General features: G+C 32.9%; 3 protein-coding genes across 7 annotated transcripts; 1 reads left to right on the forward strand and 2 right to left on the reverse strand.

Moving 5' to 3' along the window:
• Positions 1-3,045: 3,045 nt before the first annotated feature.
• Positions 3,046-6,811, reverse strand: LOC108216522 (rac-like GTP-binding protein 5). 2 transcript variants are annotated; one of them, XM_017389302.2, is made up of 7 exons: positions 6,558-6,811; positions 6,287-6,374; positions 5,055-5,164; positions 4,861-4,924; positions 4,474-4,538; positions 3,943-4,008; positions 3,046-3,495 (listed from the first exon to the last, which is right to left on the reverse strand). In XM_017389302.2, the coding sequence occupies exons 1-7, from the start codon at positions 6,669-6,671 to the stop codon at positions 3,397-3,399; spliced, it is 606 nt and encodes a 201-aa protein (XP_017244791.1). In that variant the 5' UTR covers positions 6,672-6,811; the 3' UTR covers positions 3,046-3,396. The 2 variants fall into 2 exon arrangements, with proteins under 2 accessions (XP_017244791.1, XP_017244792.1); XM_017389303.2 differs by lacking the exon at positions 3,943-4,008 and having other exon boundaries at positions 3,254-3,495.
• A 2,859-nt stretch (positions 6,812-9,670) lies between these two features.
• Positions 9,671-17,611, forward strand: LOC108216424 (cytochrome c oxidase-assembly factor COX23, mitochondrial). Its single transcript, XM_017389180.2, has 3 exons — positions 9,671-9,872; positions 16,252-16,328; positions 17,371-17,611. Exons 1-3 carry the CDS (start codon positions 9,773-9,775, stop codon positions 17,416-17,418), a joined length of 225 nt encoding a protein of 74 aa, XP_017244669.1. The 5' UTR covers positions 9,671-9,772; the 3' UTR covers positions 17,419-17,611.
• LOC135152444 (uncharacterized protein At2g29880-like) lies at positions 12,045-15,327 on the reverse strand. 4 transcript variants are annotated; one of them, XR_010291618.1, is made up of 4 exons: positions 15,113-15,327; positions 14,341-14,470; positions 14,034-14,259; positions 13,837-13,955 (listed from the first exon to the last, which is right to left on the reverse strand). XR_010291618.1 is itself a non-coding variant. In XM_064092762.1 (3 exons), the coding sequence occupies exons 2-3, from the start codon at positions 13,297-13,299 to the stop codon at positions 12,144-12,146; spliced, it is 930 nt and encodes a 309-aa protein (XP_063948832.1). In that variant the 5' UTR covers positions 13,300-13,316; positions 15,113-15,327; the 3' UTR covers positions 12,045-12,143. The 4 variants fall into 4 exon arrangements, 1 of the variants encoding a protein (XP_063948832.1); XR_010291617.1 differs by having other exon boundaries at positions 14,034-14,249; positions 14,341-14,473; XR_010291616.1 differs by having other exon boundaries at positions 14,341-14,473.
• Positions 17,612-20,904: the final 3,293 nt, after the last annotated feature.

Raw genomic sequence — 20,904 nt, forward strand, 5'->3', positions numbered from 1 at the left:
CTAACAACCTGCAACGTTCACTTGTGCAACGTTCATGGAGGTTTGTTTCAATATAGCCGTTATAGCTTTCAGTATATATACGGCTTGCTGTTTTCAAGTATAGTTAATAACTCACAATCTTGAAAACATTCTGAAATTCTCTTCTGAGCTTATATCGTGTGTTTGATTCATATCTTATTAGAGAATATAGTTTGAGTTGTAATCTCTCATTTGTTATTCAAAGTTGTATTTGATTAGTCACTAAAGCTAGCGGGGTTCTAAGTATAGAATAAAGGGGGAGTTAGATAGAATTAGTCTACACAAGGTCTGAGGTGCTAAGGTTCGAGGAACAAGGTGAATTCAAGGAGGGAAGCTCAAGGAATTCAGAGGTTCAAGAACAGGTGCACAGGGGGCTAAGTGTCGAGCTGTTTTCTGTCTGCTCAAGGTTTCAGCAAGCTGCTTTAGGTGACTGGGTAAAGGGAGATATATTATTATTCTGTAATTGTTGGAATTTTCAGTAATAATATATTCTCTTACCAAGTTGGTAAGGGACCAGGACGTAGACCATTAGACATAGGGGTCGAACCTGGCTAAAATTGCTTGTGTCTGATTTACATTTCTGCACTTTACTGTTTTGCATAATAGCCTGCTATATCACACTTGATCTGAAAACAGTAAGCTGAAATATTCGGTAAAGTTTAAAATTGATATTGTTAGCCATTTACACCTATTCACACTTGATCTGAAAACAGTAAGCTATTCTTTTACTTTAAACAACATTTTAGTGGCGGACGTTAAAATAGCTAACGGGCTTTTAACAGCAGTACACACCATTTTGTTATGAGCAGATATTGTTGAGGGTAGTATAGGTATTTCTCCATTTACATTATATTCATTCCAAATGCAGACACCATTTTTATTTCTCCCGCTTTGTAATGTAGGGTTCCTCTACACAATCTTCACTCACCTCATTTTCTCTTCCATAGAATCATGGACTGGTTTATGAGGAAACGAGAGGATATGCATCATATATATGGTCAAAGAGAGTGCCCTACTTATACATGTATAATCGATAAAGCTTTTGATACCTATTCAACTATATGTATGTATCTGTGTAATATTTTTTGCATGTAGTAGTGTAAAAATTGGGGCTTTCACATTTTTTGAGTATATATGTATGTATTTGTGTTTTTTATATCATGGGTTTTCTATTCTGCTATGTATTGTTAGAGTTGTATATGTGTGTAGATATTTTATACACTTGTTCATATGAAAATTGAGCTAAAATTATATATTTATGTGGAAGTGTTTTATTCATCCATCACAAAGTATAAACACTTGCCGATCATCACCATGCTTAAGGAAATTCACAGGGCTTTAATGATAAGAATACAGAAAAGAAGAGACATGATGTTAGCCAGAGAAGATGCATTTTGCAGTACGGCAATGAAAAAACTGACCAAGTAAGTTAGTGAAAGACTTGATTAATATATGATAATGTATGTAATCCTTATAAGTACATTGTGGCTGATAAAATTATACAGGGCAATAACTAGGTCTGCGGATACTCTCGTGGAATGGTCAGGAGGACTAGTGATGGTAAGGTTAAAGAAAAAGAAGTTGCGGAGGCTAGTGGGAAAACAATGAGACTGGACACTGGTGGCATCACTGGCACTAATCAGGCTAGTGAAAATAATGAACAAGTTGAAATAAGCCAAGGTGTTTCACAGCCTATTGATAATTTACAGGAAAGTCAGGAGTCCATCGTACAACCAACTCCACAGCCATCAAACACAAGCCAACTGCAAGGTGGTGTTTTTAACAGGCCTTTCATAAGACCAGGGATGGCAAATAAAATTCCAACCCCTTGAATCCAGAGCCTAGATACTTCTTACACAGGGGCCAAAAGGTGACTACCAGAAAGGAGCTTGAGAGAGTGAAATCTTTGAGAGCAACACAAAAAAACAAATATACTTGAGTTCATGTGAACTATCTTTTGTAGTTGGGTTTAAAACCCTGAAATGGATGCTCTGTTTATTGTGTTGTTGGCACAAAATTTGGATTGTAGTATTTTTGAAAGATGCACTGATGATGTGATTCCGGGAATTATGTTATTTAATATTTTGTGAATTTATCTTATTTAATGTTTCATTTAAGGTTATATAATTTTAAGCATTTGAAAATTTTAGAGCCGTAAATTATTTATAGTCTAGTTAGTCTGGGTTAATTTGAATTTAATATTACAAGTCTATCTATTTAAAAAATGATATAAAAGTAAAGAATAATTTAACAGTAAAGTTAATTAGTTAGAAAAGTAACTGTTCCGTCAAACATGTTAAGTCCGTTAGCTGATTTAACGGGAGCCACTAAAATGCGCTTTAAAATGAAAGAATAGTCACTGATATGTAAAACAGGAAATGTAGCCACTTTTTTGTAAACCGGTGGTAAGTTTGGCTACCGAAATGCAACTGGCTCTATAAATAATTGAGAGTGGAAAACGAACTCGTAAAGAATTGTTTGGAACCATTTAGCTAAGGGTTGTGGTATTTAGATTCATTCGTAGGTACGTGTTAGAGAAACTAATTAATCCAAATTTGAATAAATTCTTAGCTCTTTGTAGAACGAAAATTGTGTAAATATGGTTTTCCAGAACTTACAGTAGATTGTTTTTGTTAATAAAATTTATATTTTTAACCAAAATGGCCAACCTCATTGACTTGCCAGATGTTTATATTTAGTCATTGCAAGCTTATGATTTCCTGCTTAAAGCCGGGTAGAACATAGTTATATTATGAAATAAAGTAAATATTTGATGTTGAAATAAAATTGAAATCCAGGGGTAGAGAGGTTTTTTCCAAGGGAAACTCTGTAGTTGCTAAAACCTATTTAAGTTACAAATTTGTGATTTTTGTCAAAAGATTACACAAACGGTCCACACTCCACAGTTAGTATTCTGAAGCCATGAAGAAATGGAGAGCACACTCTTTTTCTTTTAGATCTTTCTAACACTGGTCACTTGAAAGAGAGGCACTAGTTTCAGTTAAGGAAATAAAATACAGGTCAGACTGACACAACAATCTGTTCTTTTCATGTACATGATAAACTTTACAGGTTCATAAAAGATTACAATCCATGGAATTTCCATTTGAGATTTTAGCAATTAGTACATTTCTAACATTTCAGATCATTCAGTTCACAACTAACATAACTGTTCAGTTGAGGATATAAATCAACTGGAATAGTTGATTTAACTGCTGCCGACCTACTAAATTTTCTAGCAGCATACGAAAATTACAAACAAGCAAATGCCAGACACTTTAGAGACATGTAGATTGCGTAGGAGCAAACAAAGCAACAAGGGAAAATCCTACGGATCTTTAGCGATAAAAAAGCAAGTGTAGCAGTGGATTTGGCCGGTCATATTATATAACAACCTTTATGTTTTCGCTTATCCTTTTTTGTTTTCGGAGGATGAATTACCACCTTGATTGCAGCATCAAATACAGCCTTCACATTCTGCAGTGTACAATGAATTCTGAATTTCAAATAATTGTGGTCAAGAATAACTGGATAAATACACCATCAACTTAATAATTTTGCTGGGGTAGGACTTAGGAGATCATTCATGCAAGAAAATATGTATGAATGCAAAAAACTGACCTAGATGCAACTTCAAATCGTTTATTAGTGACACACAAATCAGTTGAATTTCTAAAGATGGCTTATAAAAGAGTCCAATGCTCCAACACAAGTTACAAGTGATCCTTAGTCAAGCGGGTACTTATCTTCTAAGTCCTAATTCATTTCTCACAAAGAAGTTGGCCATGAAAATTATTTTCTAATGTTATTAACAAAAAAATAAGTTGTAAGTTTTTTTTCCTTATGAAAAATTGCTGATGCCACTAGTTTTTGTGATTCGGACGTAGTTCCTAAAATTCTCATGCCACAGTATATGTGCCATACCCGCTGTGTCTTGGAGCTGCACTCTATGTATGCCACTGCACCTATATGCTTCTTTAGTTCTTCACCCTGTAAAGCGTACATATTATTTAAGAAGAATAACAAGGTGTGTCTGTGTGTGTGGAAAACACTCATTACTGGCATTCAACCACAAAACACTATCTACTAAGTCAAAGCACAAGATTAAGTTTATCGATCTGATAATAAAGATTATATGTTCTCTGAAATTGCTGGATATGGTTCTCTCACTTTTAGGTCACCCTTTCGTCATCATTAAGTTTGTTCAATCAGATAAGTTTCTTTCATACACACCATCACGACATAACAAACATATATTCTACTTGCCCTTTTGCAACAGAAGTGATGTATTATCTAGATAAAAACTTCAACTTTTAAATATAGATTCACAATATAACAAGTCTATGCCCGACAACTACAATTTGGTACACGGATAAGGATTTCATGTGAAATAATGCAAATACTAAAAGCTCGAATATAGGGAATGTGTAAAGAAAAAAGGGTACAAAATAAAACCTGTTCAGTGGAAATGACAGATGCACCCGGGTAATCCAACTGAAATTGTTTATCCTCTCTCAAATCTGTTAGCATTAGGGATATATATCAGACATAGAAAGACAGTGAGAGGGGGGTCAACAAGAAGTTTGTTTTTCTTGCTTTCATCATTTTATGTGGATTGCTAAGGTACCTATGGCCTCACAAACACCTAGCATCTCCACAAAAATAAAGTGTACTATAAAGAAAAACATGTGGGAAGTTACTTTAGTGCTCCTCAAAAGATAAAGCAAAGACTTTACCTCACACTTTTATATATTGTTTCTCCTAAAATACTTATTTCATCTAAGACTTAATTGGAAAGCAAAGGCAACACACAATCACAGCAAGAAGAGTGAAATCACTAACCTAGTTTGGTACCCACAAGAACGATGGGTATAGATGGAGCATAATGCCTAAGCTCTGGGACCCACTTCAGCAACAAGAAGAGAGCAAATTATGGAAGATAAACAATTTTACATTTGGAGAGTAATTTATTATGAGTATTAGTGATCAAGATAATAGAAAATGAACAGCAAAAGAAAAAGAAAAAGGGTACCTACTTTCTTAGCAATGTTCTCAAAGCTTGGCTTGCTAATAAGAGAGAAGGCAAGGATAAAAACATCAGCTCCTCTGTAACTAAGAGGCCTTAACCTGTTATAATCTTCTTGACCTGCATTTGAAAGCTTGATTTTAGACAGAATACTGTAACATGTTGCTACAGCTTTCTCGAAAGAGAAACTAAATTAGAATTATTATTTTTTCCGTTGTTCCATTTTAAAGAAGGTGGCCAAAACAGTAATCGGTTCTTTAAGAACTTTGATAGAAATTATCCTAAATTGTTAGCTTTATGACAGCATCATGAACACACACAGACACACACTAACAAAGATTATAAGTATGAATAATATATTCATTTTCAAGACCTCAAAATTCTATGAATTAATCTGATGCTCAGACCAGCTTCCTCTGCTCCCATGTCCATAGAGCTGGCACTATTTTTATGATTGGACTAAGCTCCAGACAAAAACTCTACGAGAAGCAATAATATACAATATTTTTTCCAGCAAATGCAAATCTTAAACCACCTTTCATGAGTTAAGATTTCTACAGTTATTGCAAACTACTACCAATACCTGAAACATAATTTCACTTTTTCAAGTCAACTTATTGAATTGAATACATTATGATAATCCAAAATTTAAAAGAACACACACACACAAGACCATGAAAACTGTGTTCTTATTATAATTTGTGTTTAATTCATCTAATGTCCCTCAATTTACAACATTGATTTTTTTTTTTCCAGCAAATGAAAATCCTAAACCACCTTTCATGAGTTAAAATTTCTACGGTAATTGCAAACTACTACCAATGCCTGAAAAAAAATTCACTTTTTCAACTCAACTAATTAAATTGAATACATTATGATAACCCGAAATTAAAAGAACACACACACACACAAGACCAAATTGTGTTCTCACTAGAATTTGTGTTTAATTCATTTAATGTCCCTCAAATATATATTTTTTATTTTGCTTTAACTGCCAATTACTACCTTGCATCTTTAACATTATAAGTCCAAAAAACTAAACATTTTAAGAATCAATTTCAATGATTCACTAATCCCATTAACAAAATAATAATCAACAGGTAAATATGATCACAGGTTCAACATGGCACTACATTCAAAAAAAAACCCTGAACTGTCTTAAAAAATAACAGAAACTACATTACCAAGACCAGATGCCCAAATTCTTATTAGAGTTATATAAGAGTGAAAAAATGCACATACCAGCAGTATCCCACAGACCCAGGTTTATAGTCTTCCCATCAACAACAACATTTGCACTAAAGTTGTCAAACACAGTAGGAACATAGTCCTGCCCCCCCAAAAAAAAAAAGCTCATTAACATGTACACAAACAAAGACATACCCAAGTTAAAGTAAACACTAATTTTAAATTTAATTAACAACAAAAATGAAATTTTTTTAGCAAGGACATTAGAAAACCCCACAAAGCTTGAAAAATTATACAAGCTAAGAAACCTGAGATAAATACTTACAGTTGGAAAAGTGTTGCTAGTGTAAGAAATAAGAAGACAGGTCTTGCCAACAGCTCCATCACCAACTGTAACACATTTTATAAACTTTGTTGTACTAACAACATTACTACCCATCTCAAGTTTAATGTAGTATGATATATAAATGTATATTGTTTTGGGTTTCTTGAAGATTTGAGAGAAAAATGAAGAAAGAATATGGGTTTTACTTGCAGGAAAGAGGGTATTATAGAGATTGAGTTTCTTGGGTGAAGAAAGTTGTGGAAATGATGAATTTTAATTTGAGCTGTCAAAGCGGCAAAAGGAGGAGAGAGATACAGGTACTCTGTAATTCACGCGCTAATCCGAGCAATTTTCGCGATTACAAGAATAAGAATAAGGTGTTGTTTGGGGTTGCTGTTGCAGACACCAACAACAGTTTTTTGCTGAAAAACAGGTGAAAAACTGTTTGGTAAATCTAAAAGCAGCTTTTCTGAACAGCAACTTTTAGCTGAAAAGCTGCTTTTAGAAAAAACAGGTCCTCCCATGCTTTTGGAAAAAGCTATTTTCAGCTTTTGCAGGAAGCTGTTACAAATTTCACTATCAAATCTGACCAAAAAAATTACTTTTTTTATATTATAACTCAAAATAAGCAAATATCAAAAAAAAATTACCAAACAGTTATCTGATTTCTACAACAGCACTTTTTTTACCAGCATTTTTTATGACCGCACAGCAATTTTTAACAGCACTCCAAAACAGACCCTAAATTGCATTTGCATCAATCATTTGTAATTAGTTACGAAAGCATCCGCAACGCTGCTGGCTAAAAGTAGTCGACTAAATTGAACCAGTAAGATATTATGTAAAATTTGTTAAAGCTGCAAGACATTTTGCTTCGATGATACTGGCTATATTGGTTGGCTATATTTGAAAAATAATAAGTTATTATTCTTTCAAATAATTATAAAATGGAATGTATATTATCATATAGTAATAAATGATACGAAATATTGCTACAGATATTACTACATGTCTGTAGTGGTTGGCCAAATATTGCCAACATTAATTGGTTGGCTATATTTTTAGACAAGGGTTATGTGTGGTTGGAGTGGAGCAAATTTCACACATTATCTATAATTTTTATTTAAGATATGATTTAATGAATTTTAGCTAAGGGTTTTGATGGGTTGGAGATGCTCCATTGAAAACCCTTAGCTAAAAGATAAGTTGGCATACTAAAAATAAAAAAATTTACCCAACAGCTCGAGAAACTCATACTCCAACCATACTCAGCTGTTGTCTATAATTTTAGCCAACCTCCTATGGATGACTAAATTTGTCGAACCTCTACATGTCTATAAAAAAATCTGTAGGAAGATTGCACATCATTTATTACCATATTGAATTGATATATTCTATTTTAACAATCTTTTTCTATTTTAACAATCTTAAATATTAATAATATACTATTTTTAAAATAATAGCCAGCCAATATAACCAATACTATTGAAGCAAAATGTCTTACAGGTTCAGCAAATTTTACATAATGTCTTACAGGTCCAATTTAGCCAACAACGATAGCCAACGCCGTTGGAGATGCTCCTGGGGATGGGCATTCGCCCCGCTCGACCTCGATCCGATCCCCGCCCGTTTGGGTCCAGGATTCGAGAAAATTTTCAAGGGCGGAGCGGGGAGCTCATTCACAAACGAGTACCCATGCTTTGAAATATGACAGCTGACACTCCAAAACTCATAATGTGTTGCAGTTTGTAACTTTTTTGTTAAAAATTTCCGTTAAAGTTCAATATGAGGTGTTAGTTCAGGAGCATTTTTATACTTGTATTATATAACTTTTGTTTTTTACTAGTGTTCTAAAAGCTGACGATTAATTGAGATTAATCTCCGATTAATCGTTGTTCGGACAAGCTCCTTCTTGATTTAGCGTTAATTGGGTTAAAAATCATTTTTTGAAAAAATCGGTAAAATGTCGGATTAATCGGTCAAAAATCGGTATGTTCGGTCAAAAGTCGGCCAGTTATAAAAAAATTTAAAATTTATTGTGAAATTTAAAAAAATTAGGGGGCAAATTGTCACATTATCTATACTATACTTTACTGTAATAAGCCAAGATGGGTATAGTTTGTAGTCCTAGATTTTGTTCATGTTTTTTGGTTTGGTCATGTTTTTTTAGTCATTCATATATTATTATCTTGCTAAAAACAAAAATACTAAAAATCTATTTCCTAATAGGTACAAGTCTTAAACAATTATAAGACTAAAAATATATCTCTTATAAATACAAGTTTTAAATAAATTACAATACCAAAAATTAAACCGATCCAAAACACCACACACATATAACTTTCGAGCCTTCAGCTTGCTTTATTATTTCATTAAAAAAATTATAATGACGTTAAAATAAAATTATAAATATATAATTTTGAATATTTTTTTAACAAGAACCTTCATATAACTCTTTCGAATTCTAACATGTTCTATTTCAATACAAACACGAATAATTTCGTAATTTTTCCTAACTCTAAATATCTTTTTTTTCATACATATGAAGATATACAAAATATGAAAAATATGATTTAAAATTAATTGAATAATAAATTATCCCATATTAATAACAAAAAATATTTTTAAATAGATAATAAATTGTAAAAACTAAATTTCCGTTAGAAAATATAATCCGTTGGTTAATATAATTTAATTAAAGTTCAATTTATTAATATTAAAAAACTAATAAAATAATATTAAAATTTAAATTATAAAAAATAAATTAAAAATTATATAACCGCCCGTGTAAAGGCTAGTATTTATAATATTCGAGAAACTATTATAAAAATCTAGTTGAGTCGGTTTTTAGTCTAGTCAAAATTTTTTGTCACATGAATTTAGCAAGAGAAATATAAGTGAGAAAGAAAAAGTGAAGATTGTTATGAATTAATAAGGGGCGTTTGAGTGAGCTTAAAATGAGTGCTTCTTACTTAAAATAAATAAGTGGAGTAGAAATTAGAAGCAAGATAAGACGTGATTAAAGTGTTTGGAAAATAAGTTAAAACCCTAAAATAAAAACTAGCATTCCTAACTTTTTATAAGTGCTTCTTGGCTTATTAAACAAACGGTACCGTGCTTATAACTTATGATCCAGATAAGCTGAACTTATGACTCTCAAACAAACACCCACTAATCAAGCCGAGGCGTACCCAAGCTAAGCTCGGAAGAGAGAAATGGCGACGTCGGCAAGGAGTAACCAAACAGCGCCTTATCCAAGCGCTTCCAAGATCTCCGATGGTCAATGCTTCCCTCAGTACACTGCTTCTCTTAAATGTAATCTCCTCTTTCCCTCTCGTTATATATTATTTTATTTATAAATTCGTAGGCGTGGTTTATTATGATTATTTGTTGTGCTTGGTAATTTGATTTTAAAGCTGTGAAACTATGACTTGAGGTTTCAAGTGTGTGAATTATTAGATGCTGTGATTAGAATTGTCAATTTCAAGTTGATAAATAATGAGTTCGATTGGTATAATTCGGTTTGTTAAGCCCGATCCTTCCTCTGCTTTCCACCTAATGTTGGCCAGAAATCCCTAAGTGGACTATACAGTTGTCAGCTGTCCGATAGAATCCTCGTTTGTTCAGTGTTATAATGTCGTTTAAAATTTCTGGTGGATAATTTTACCACTCGTTGGATTTTTAGAGGAAGTGGCTCCGACGTTTCCTTTTCAAACTTTGCCTGTACTTGATAACTTAAACCTACTTGGATGGAGCCTCGACTTGTATCATTTATATACTGAATGTTTAATTGGTATTGGATACCTTTGGTACTGTTAGTATTTAGGTTTTACAATCTATTCTCTTTCTTAACTAAACACAACAGGTTTTCTCATGCACCCTTGACTCCCTCCTCCCGTTTTACTCCTTCAAGTGCCTCACATCCTTGGGTCCTTAAGTTAGTTCCCTGTAAGCTTTCACCAATGTAAAATATATTGAAGGTGCCCACTGAGCCTTCTCAAACAAAGTTACCAGAATTTGATTAAACTCTGGCTGAATAAATCATATGCTTTTGGGAGACGTTATTTCTAGTTCCTAAACAAACGAACATGCGCGAGAGAGTGTATGTTTTCTTGAGGATGACACTAGGCCAAATACTGTTTTTCAAAGTGTGCATAATGCATATGCAAATTGCACCCTTAGCACTTAATATATTCATTGTTTGTAGTTGTAATACTTATGAACTGATTATACAAATACTTGTATGTATTACATACTAACTATTATAGTGACGATACTGATTACATACTGACTACATTTCCTGTAGTATACTGATTGCCAACTGCTAAAGTTAAGTATATGTCAGCAGTTACTTGATTCCTGAACCGTTTTAGTGCTATCCTTTGAGTTTTCTGTTTATGTAAGCAAAGAAACAGGAAGAACAAGCAAGAGATATGGATTAAGAGATATTAAGAGAGAATTCAGATAGAAAAGAGAGAGATTAAAAAGAGAGAGAGATAGAATAACAGAATTTAGAGAGACAAAGAGGTTGGTGGAAATACTTCCATTTTCATATCATAATTTGCATGAACTGAAATGTACACCTAGGCTGTTATTTATTACTGCAGGTGCTTTGACCAACACCTTTTAAACTCATGTAGCAGGAGGTAGTTGGTTCTGCACTCGTTTCACATTGTTAAACTGGTGGTAGTTGGTTCTTCACCTTTTTTACGCATTCTTCATTAGGGAAGTAGGTGCATATAAGGGCCTCGTTTGTTTCGCTAATTCTGTGGTTCCTTTGGGAACTTGGAATTCCATGGAACTGACTTACCGTGTTTAATTTCCGGGAAGTTGAAAACCTGTGTTTGGTTCATTAGTATGTAACTAGAATTTACATAGTTACTCTTGTTTGGTTCATTTATCAACTTCCTAGGAATTTCTTGCAATTAATGAACTAATGGATCAAAGCAGTTGTATATGAAGAAATCAACTTCGTCCATCGCAAATTCACAGTACTGTGATCTATGTATATATAGGACAAAAAATTGACTCAAGTTCACCTGAAGCTAGAATCACTAATTTAATAGCCAAAAAACTAACCAACATGTAGCTGCTTGATCAATTTGCCTTACACCAGAGGATCAAATAACTACAAAAGTTTCTTAAACTAGTTAATAAGATAGCATCTCTCTGGCATCAGACTCTGTGCATCGAACAATGAAGTTAAACAGAATGCGAGACAGTTATAAGAATGAGGTAGATATCAAGAAGACAGAATGAGAAATAAAGGTAACCCAATATTTATACTTCTTATACCTGAACTGCATAAATAAACTAGTAGGAGTATATTTATATCATAAAGAGTATATTTGCCCATCTTCAATATTTGCAGTAACATCATCCAAACAATTTGCAAGAAGTTTGTAAACACTCAAATTCCATGCAGAAGGCCACGAAAAGAATAAACAGATATGTAAAGGAAATTGTAGTCCCTGTCTAGGTACTCCGGAAAAGAAGAGATTGACTAGGAGTTTTAAATAAATACCAAACAAAAGACACTGTCCTCCAAAATGATGAGCAGGAGCCAACATTTGTTATAATCTAAGATTAAGAATCAGGAAGCAGCAAAGCCTGAACATAAGTTGATCGATAATCTTCAGGTAGACTAAAAAAGTAGTCGGTCTCTAAAGGATCAAGGGCAATTTTCCTCCCTGCCTTTATAAATTGGTCTGGACTTAGCCCTTCAATCTTCAAAAGCTCAGAGTTTACCATCATCCTTTTATTAGCACCATCTGATTCGTGTTGGAAGCAACTAGTTAGTTTTGCGATATTTTCATATTCAGTTTCCATAACATTGCTGATTTTCTGTAGCCCAAATGTGAGTTCTTTAACAATTTCCAGTGAATCTGTTTTGATTCTTTTACTCCCACGGGCACCTGTATCTGTAGGCTGCACATTTCTAGGACTCACCTCATCTTCAAGATTATCTTTTTGTTGTCCAGCTTGTTGATACAAATTACTTTCCTCGTCATTAGCAATTTCTTCCACTGCATCAGCTGGACTTTCGACACCTTCCCCGTTAGCTCTATCTTTGCCAAAAACTTGAGCTAACTCGTCATAAAATGGGAAAGATTTATTTCTTAGCCCTTTAGCATTTGGATGACTCTGCAAAAAAAAAAAAAAAGATACAAACATCAGCATTTACTGCATAAAAAAGTAGCAAAGATACAAGTCTACTAGCTTGTTATAAAACACAACTTGAATAGTTTATTTTATTTTAGTTATAAAATATAACTTGTTGATACAAGTTATGGCAAAGATATCAATTCTGCTATCTTAAATAGTTGCCGGTAGATAAAATATAAAACAAGTTAGGAGGAATATAATTCACCTTTAGCCATTCCTCAAAAATGCTCTTTTCGCATGTGATAGATTTTTCTAGTTCATTCCAACCAAATCCGCTACAATTTGGACCACGCATCTCTTCGATTGCAAAAAATTGTTTCCTCAGTAGTCGAACCCGAGACTCAATATGGGGACGAGCTTTCATGCCACAACCAGGAAGGAGTTCTCCCATAATTTTTTCAAGCTTGCCATAAGCACCAGATTTTAGTTGTCCATTTTCAGCCCTCCAACCTCCATCATCCACAAGCTTTAACAATGACTTTACAAGTGTAGCATCCTCTTTACTTCCCCATCTAACATTGACAGTAGTATTATTGCTTTTAGAAGCTACCTGTTTTACTTGAGCATTTGAACCCATAATGCTTTACCTGCAGACTTTGTCAAAGTACAAAAATAGATCAAAAACAAGAAACATGACATTATAATTAAACTGTATGAAAATGGCAGTAACCAATTTTAATGTATTATTATATAAAATTGATGAATGCATGCATACAAAGCCAAGTGAAGCAGATACATTGCAAGGAAAATCAAACTTAGAATTCTAAAATATAAATAATTAAAGGTGCCTAGAGTTTTGCCAATCATTAAACATTTCATTGGCCAGTTGATTTCTAAAATTATTCCAAGCAACACTTGACTCAAGATGAAGAACAAAATCTTCATTAAGTGCATCTCCGTTTTCTCCATTTTCACCAACCCTGGCCTCTATTGGATCAATTCTCATATTCGATCTTATAAAGTTATGAAGCAGGGCACACGCTGAAATAATTCTGCACTTGGTTTTTATTGGATACCAAGTAGTATCTCTCATAATACCCCATTTGAGTTTTAACATCCCAAAGCATCTCTCAATAACATTTCTTGCTCGAGAATGCTTCATATTAAAAAACTCTGCTGGTGTTGCAGGCTGTCGACCATTTTTTCATTCATTCAGATGATATCGTTGGCTTCTAAAAGGAGTAAGAAATCCTTCACAATTCATATATCCAGCATCACATAAATAATAGCATCCTAAAACAAGCAAATTATGTATTAGTTAGCATCACAAACCCACCACTAACTGAAATATATTAACGCCTATATCATTACCTTGAGGAACCTTCAAAGGATTTTTTCTTGAAAGAGCATCTCGGAGTACTCTATTATCATGAGCCGACCCCTCCCAACCGGGTAGTATATAAATAAATTGCAAATCTTTTGAGCATACACCGAGGACATTAGTGGAAATTTCTCCTTTTCTATTTCGGTATCTAACTTTGTCATTTTCGCGAACACGCACTTTCACATGTGTCCCGTCTAAAGCACCTAAACAATTCTGCAAAAATAGTTACACACTAGTTAATATATTCTTATGTAATTATACTTGTAAAAGTATAAGTTTCGTACACTTGTTTACCTTAAAACTCCCCCAGTTTGAATCCATGCAATTTTCAGTGATCGGTTCTGGCTTCTTAAGAAGATGGTTGTAGCATTTAAGGACAGCATTCAGAACGCAAGTAAAGTGACGTGATACTGTTTCCGCACTTCTTCTAAAAAAAACTTGAATTGTTCTGTTCTTTTTATTATGTGCAAGTGTGTAAAGAAACAACGCGACCATTTCAGCCGTATCCATATTTCGGTTACCTCTTAACCCACCAATATCTCTAAGCATCCCACACAAATTGTCAAAACAATTTCTGTCCATTCTAATATTGTTTATACATACTTGGTCACTAATTTGAATAATGGATTTAATGTTCAAAAATCTTGCTTGAAGTCTATCATCTATAGAGTTGTCAAAAAGAAAATTTATTTGCCTGGGTATCTTAAGATGTAACTGAACAAAACTATGCAGAATTTCAATCAAAAGCTCCGTAATCTTTTTAATCATCTCATTATATATTGTAACACACGCTGCAACAATTTGTTTCTTCTTAGATAATGGCATTCTGGCCATCTGTACAGCAGTCACAAAGAAATAACAAAAATCAAAATGTAAAACTCAACTATAATTTGATAGTTAATGGTTATCTGGACTATACAAAGAAAATCGAAACAAAAGAGACAAGACTATGCTATAACAGAGAAGTGATAGTATATAAATAAAAAGATAATTGAACAATGGAATGATATCATTATATCATCCCTGATCAATTGCTTGTATTGAGTAACAAGATACATGTGAATACCTGGAGAAATCGACGATAATTCTTCAAACCCTTGATTCAGCAGCTGTGTTGAAGATGGCTCAAAAGAAGACTGATATAGATAAGAATATATAAGATAATCATCGGAAAGAATTGGCGGCAATCGATACACTAGTTGGCGCCCAAATTTATCGGAGTAATTGATCCAGTAAGCAGCTGCGGATTTGGAGTGACCACGCCCTAGGGCGGTAACTTAGTTACCGTGTTTTGGGGGAACTTCAACTACACAGGTATTAGAAGATACTGGGTTTAATTTTTTATTTTACAAACCAAACGCGGGTTTTATTTTATTTCCAAGGAATTTAGAGTTACATACCCCAAATACAACCAAACAAACGAGGCCAAGGAATTTATTTGCAGGAATTACGTTTTAGGATTACCTAAAGAACATCCATTGGCGGGGTTTATCTTCTCCAACTATTAACTAAGCTGACATTAAGTAAATTACAAGAGTGTTAAAGGCGTTGGTCAAAAGCAGCACGAGTAAAAACCATAGCTAGTCTGGTGCCCTTGTCATTATTATTAAGTTCTCTGTAAGTATTGCCATTGAACACATTTACCTTATAAATATCTATTATTTCTCTGGGTTCAACACAATAAATGGATCTTTAGTTGGTCTGATCTTCTGCAAGGATGGCTTCACTTTTATATATAATTCTTCACCTTTCTTAGCAAGTTAACTTTTTTTTCCTCAATCATCACAGATGCTATGTAAAGTGTTGTAAAGCAAACTACAAATTTAATATTCTTGTGGCCCAATCTTAAGCTCAGGAAGTTGTACGTTATTTCGCGCACGTCCAAATAGCTATACAGCTTTATATAACATCTACAAAAATCATATGTTTCTTGCATCAACTTCTGGTGGTGAAGCAGCTTCTATACCTCCCTCTTAGCAATTAGCATACACCCGTTTTATATTGGAATATATTCAATTATTGAAGGTTACAAGACTTCATTTATCAAACTAAAAGAATAGGTAAGAACAGGGGACTGGAGTAATATTTAGAGTTCACATTCTCTAATGATGCATGACTTTGTCAAACAGTAACTTTTTACATGGATCGATTCCTGCAATTGTTTTTGTCTTCGTTCGTGTTTAATAGTTATGATACTCTTGGCAGGTTTGGAAGAATTTAGCACAGACAAAAGCAAATGCCAACAACATTTTGATGTTTACAAGGAGTGCAAGAAAAAGGAGGTAAGAAACTACCTAGATGACTTGCTTTATTTTGCCTTATGTCTGTCATTACGTCTTCATCTCCTGAGGAATTTTCACTTTACACCAAAGATACTATGTGTTTTAAAACTAGCGATACAATTGTAAAGCACAAATTTTGAGGATTATCTTGTTACTGTAGTCTGTATATAGGTCACCAGAAGTGCCTGTAATATGATAATGGTTCTGTGATTGTACTAGAACTACTTCGGAAGAAGCAATTTTATAATATGCAAAGTTAAATATTTCTGTTGTCTAAAATTAAAACGAATATCTAAATAATAAAAAAAATCGAAGGAAATTTATTTTTTTGATGGATAGAGCATTTGTGAGTGTCTGTTATTCCAAGGGTTGCATATTGTTTGCATCATAATTCACAAAATATAAAGAGGACGGAAAAAGAAAGTAAAACTTTTTTTGCACTGTTTGTAATAATTTCTCTGTTCCAATGACTATTTTGTTAATAATATGCTATATTTATAGAAGTTCTGGTTTCACTTCTGCATATTTGGTAGAATTAGACTGTATAGTGTCATTCTTTCTGTGTCCCTCTCCTGTACCTCTCATACAATAATTGGTTGCTTATATACTGCAACTTCTTATTTTTCTTGTGCTGTTTTGATGGCACTATTAATATGCTCCCCCAAATGATGATATCTTGCTATTAGATCGAACTTGTCATTTCTCCTCCGCCTTTGTTGTGATTATACTGCAAACTAATGATCTTAATAGTGGCTGTTTACATTATTCACTTGATTGACCACCAACGGAAATGTTGTAGTGTCTCACCATTCCAAATCAGATATATTTTATAATAATGGTTCCAAGTCTGAGTAACCAGCTAAAAGGTTTTAAATGGTACAAGTTCAAACAAAAATTGAAGATACCTACAAAACACTGTTCTATTTATATGTATTTACAAAATCTTGTGTTTTTCTATATTCTAGAAAAATGTAAGTTTTACACTGTTACATGGCACAAAGTACTGATTACTGATTCATCTCTTGTGGATTATATACTACAGAGGGAAGCTCGACTGGAGCGCAATAGGAATCGATCCTTGTTCTCATGAAGGCAGAATTACCAGCAGTTAAAGTAAAAGTTAAATAACAGTTGAAAGGAGTTTGTGTGTCTCTTTTGTGGTAATCAAATATCAATTTCAATTACCAGAAAAACAAATCTATCGGTGGCCAAGTTCACTTTGTTAATGTGAAATTTTATACTTTTGTAAGTGAAGAAATAAAATATAGTTTTCTTATGGTGAATCGAATATCACTCCGAAAGTGAAGGGAAACTGGAGCAAGTCACAGAATTAACATTTTTTAAACCGGAGCAAGTCGCAGAATTAACATTTTTTGTTTTTGTTAATTTAAGCTTTCACATGTTTTAGATTATGAGCATCTTGTTTTTGAAAATACAATTGCAATAATTATATATTATACTAAAAATATTATTTACATTTACAAACTGACAATGTAATCGTTAATATCATGGTTATACAAAAAATTTGAAAAATACAATTTTTCTTATATATTGTTATGGCATACCTTTCAAAAAACTCTGCAGTATGAAACTTTTTACGTTAGAATATCCATGAATTTAATTATAAGCAAATAAAATTATAGAAATCATAGATATTGTATGGACGACAAAAAAAATTTCAACTGACAAAGAGTGTAATTTAATCGACGGATGGACAAGATGACTGTTTTAACAGATAGTTTAAATATCCGTTGAAAATGACTTAATAATTATTCTAACAGATCACATGGGTTGCTTACACACTCTTGCACATGGGTTGCTTACACACTCTTGCACATGAAAGTTTATTTAGAAAACTAAAGAAGAAACATAAACATTCTAAATCTATGCAAACACATTGGATTAAGACAAGCATTCCGGTTAAAAATGAAAATAACATTCTAAATCTATGCAAACACATTGGATTAAGACAAGCATTCCGGTTAAAAATGAAAATAATGGAGAAGATTTGCATAAGACAAAGAGTGAAGAAGCAAGACATATAACATAGTGTCATTTTTGTATTCTAGTTCGCCTGGTGAACTTGTGATATATAAACAAGTAGTGTCAGTATTTTGTGAGTGTGAGAAAACACTAGCAATTGACTTGAACACACAAGTGCTTAAATATCTACAGCTGTGTATTTGTAAAAATATCAAAAATTATTCTTCTTATATAAAATATCTCGGGTAGAAAAATAATCCACCAAAATTTTAAATATCTTGAGTCTTTACTTTTGATTGTTTAAAATTGCTATTATCACCGTTGTTCAACAAAAATGAAGAAAAATCTTGGTTTGTATTCAACCCTGCTACAATCCATTATAGTTAGGGGGTTAATAATCAAGTTAGCTATTAAAGTGGGCTCCATATATCAAATTGGTTACCAAACTCAAAACGGTCTCAAATCGGTCATTTAAGTCAGTTATATATAACTCTAAATATGAGTTCAAGGAGTAAAAATATTATTTATAACGGTTTACTCATAATTGTTGAATTTTACCACAACTAAGTATAAGGTTATGACTTCTAATATTTATGATAATATATTTAGATTTTATAGAGTTTATTTACAATTTTTTTATTATATAATTATTTTCTTTGTTTTAGTAAAAAATAAATAGTATTTAAACTTGATAAAACCTAAATATATTCTCATAAATACTAGAAGTCATAATTTTGTATCTAGTTGTGATAACATTCAAGAATAATGTCAAAACCTCCATAAATAATATTTTTATTTGTTGAACTCATATTTAGAGGTCCTGTAACTTACTTAAGTGGCCGATTTGTGACCGTTTTGAATTAAGCCACCAGCTTAATATATCGAGCCCATTTTGATGACACACTTATTATTAACCCCTTACCCCTATAGTTTTTTTTACCTCTATAGTTTTTTTTTCTGAATAACAGATTATATGTATAGATGCTGTATAACTATCCATGAATTATTTTTCTATTTATATAAAAAGATTGGTTTTAATACAACGGGGATGTGGGGTGGTCTTAATTGCGAGTATTGCATGGTATGATATATGATTAATATTTTGATTAAAATTTAATAGAAAGAAAATTGAAGTTTGAATATTATGGTTTCTGATTGGTCCTAAAATAATTTCTCTTTTCTAATTAGTTAACTACATATCATGGTATACTTAGATATTATAGTAAGCCCAAGAATGAATATTATTGGTGTAAAATGTATACTTAAATATTATAGTAAGTTGAAGAATGCATATTATTAGTATAAAATTTAAAAATAATCTGTGATTGGTCCTAAAATATTATAGTAATTAAGTTGAAAAATGTATACTTAGATATGGCCACTTTTTTGATTTGGCTGTAGTTATTATTATTATTATTATCTTATCAAATAGCTTGCTCTTCCTGGCTGAAAATTATGTAAATACATCAGGCCAGTGAATGAAATTTTCTCACAAGCTGCTTTTCAATATGAATTTAAATCGCCTGCGTGCTTCTTTTGAATGTTGATTCTGGTAAAGGTGCTGGCAAACTCTACTGTAGGCCTCTCTCTTCATTTTCCTTTTCGACAATATCAATCTTGGCATTCATCATATTAATTGCAAGTCGCGGCTGGTTTTTTATTAAGACTGATAAACCCGTATCCTGTTGATCCTTGTAAAAGTTCTCTGCTACCTTTTTCATCACCGCATTATGTCTTCTTCTGGATGCTGATAATACCAGAGAGGTCATTATCTATGTGTTCTGAATTTCTTGGTCTATGAATTTTTGGTATCCGATAAGTAACTTTCTTTTTCCTGAGCACATGATACTGTTGCTTTGAGCTACAAGGAAGAAAGTTGTCTTTCTTCTCCGTTTCTTATCTGGGCTTCAGCTACACCCTCAATTCAATATTTTTTACATCTCCGCGTAGCAGTATTTTTTTATCTCGGCTACCAACATATCTGTTACATCTACATGACTACATTCCTTGCCATCAGTTCCCTTGACCATGAGCTTCCAAGAAAGACAGGGGTTGATAGAAAGGTTAAGGAACTTGTTGATATGTTCCTCATGGTCATCGTGGCTAACTCGGATCAAATCAAAAATAAATAAATCATTTAATATCCAGTCTCAGGTGATTGTAGTATGCAATATACAAACTGCATTCTGCACATGGAAACTGAAATTTTAAATAATGTTGTTAAAGTTCAGATATAGAAATATATTTCTTGCATAAAATGGAGAATGTTGTGGCTTAACCGTGCATTGAAATGTAGACTAATTGACAGATAATTTTATTTTCGGGCCCTTCTCCTCATTCCTCAACTTCAATCTTTTAAGCCTCAGTTTTTCATCTGATATTCCGCGTATAGTATTCAGAGCGTTTAACAAATATGAAAGAAAGTACTACTACAGAGTAGTAATATTTAGCGGAAGAGGAGCACATATATAGATTTATCCGTTGTTAAGGGGAAGAGAAAGTCCTTCATAGTTTGATGGTTTAACTGATTTCACTGGTATGGATGGTAAATTGTGCAACACATGTTTTGTTACACGAAATTGATATCTATTTT

The sequence above is a fragment of the Daucus carota genome, chromosome 4 (assembly GCF_001625215.2).
Source record: "Daucus carota subsp. sativus chromosome 4, DH1 v3.0, whole genome shotgun sequence".
Classification (NCBI taxonomy): domain Eukaryota; kingdom Viridiplantae; phylum Streptophyta; class Magnoliopsida; order Apiales; family Apiaceae; genus Daucus; species Daucus carota.

Excerpts from the sequence above, each read along its gene's own strand:
- LOC108216522 (XM_017389302.2), bottom strand. The coding sequence starts at position 6,671 with ATGGGTAGTAATGTTGTTAGTACAACAAAGTTTATAAAATGTGTTACA. Across the intron at positions 4,925-5,054 it reads TTGAGAACATTGCTAAGAAA|TGGGTCCCAGAGCTTAGGCA; the intron begins GTAGGTACCCTT and ends TTGTTGCTGAAG. Across the intron at positions 4,539-4,860 it reads TCTTGTGGGTACCAAACTAG|ATTTGAGAGAGGATAAACAA; the intron begins GTTAGTGATTTC and ends TAATGCTAACAG.
- LOC108216424 (XM_017389180.2), top strand. The coding sequence starts at position 9,773 with ATGGCGACGTCGGCAAGGAGTAACCAAACAGCGCCTTATCCAAGCGCT. Across the intron at positions 9,873-16,251 it reads GTACACTGCTTCTCTTAAAT|GTTTGGAAGAATTTAGCACA; the intron begins GTAATCTCCTCT and ends TACTCTTGGCAG. Across the intron at positions 16,329-17,370 it reads AGGAGTGCAAGAAAAAGGAG|AGGGAAGCTCGACTGGAGCG; the intron begins GTAAGAAACTAC and ends TATATACTACAG.
- LOC135152444 (XM_064092762.1), bottom strand. The coding sequence starts at position 13,299 with ATGGGTTCAAATGCTCAAGTAAAACAGGTAGCTTCTAAAAGCAATAAT. Across the intron at positions 12,702-12,927 it reads TTTTTGAGGAATGGCTAAAG|AGTCATCCAAATGCTAAAGG; the intron begins GTGAATTATATT and ends TTTTTTTTGCAG.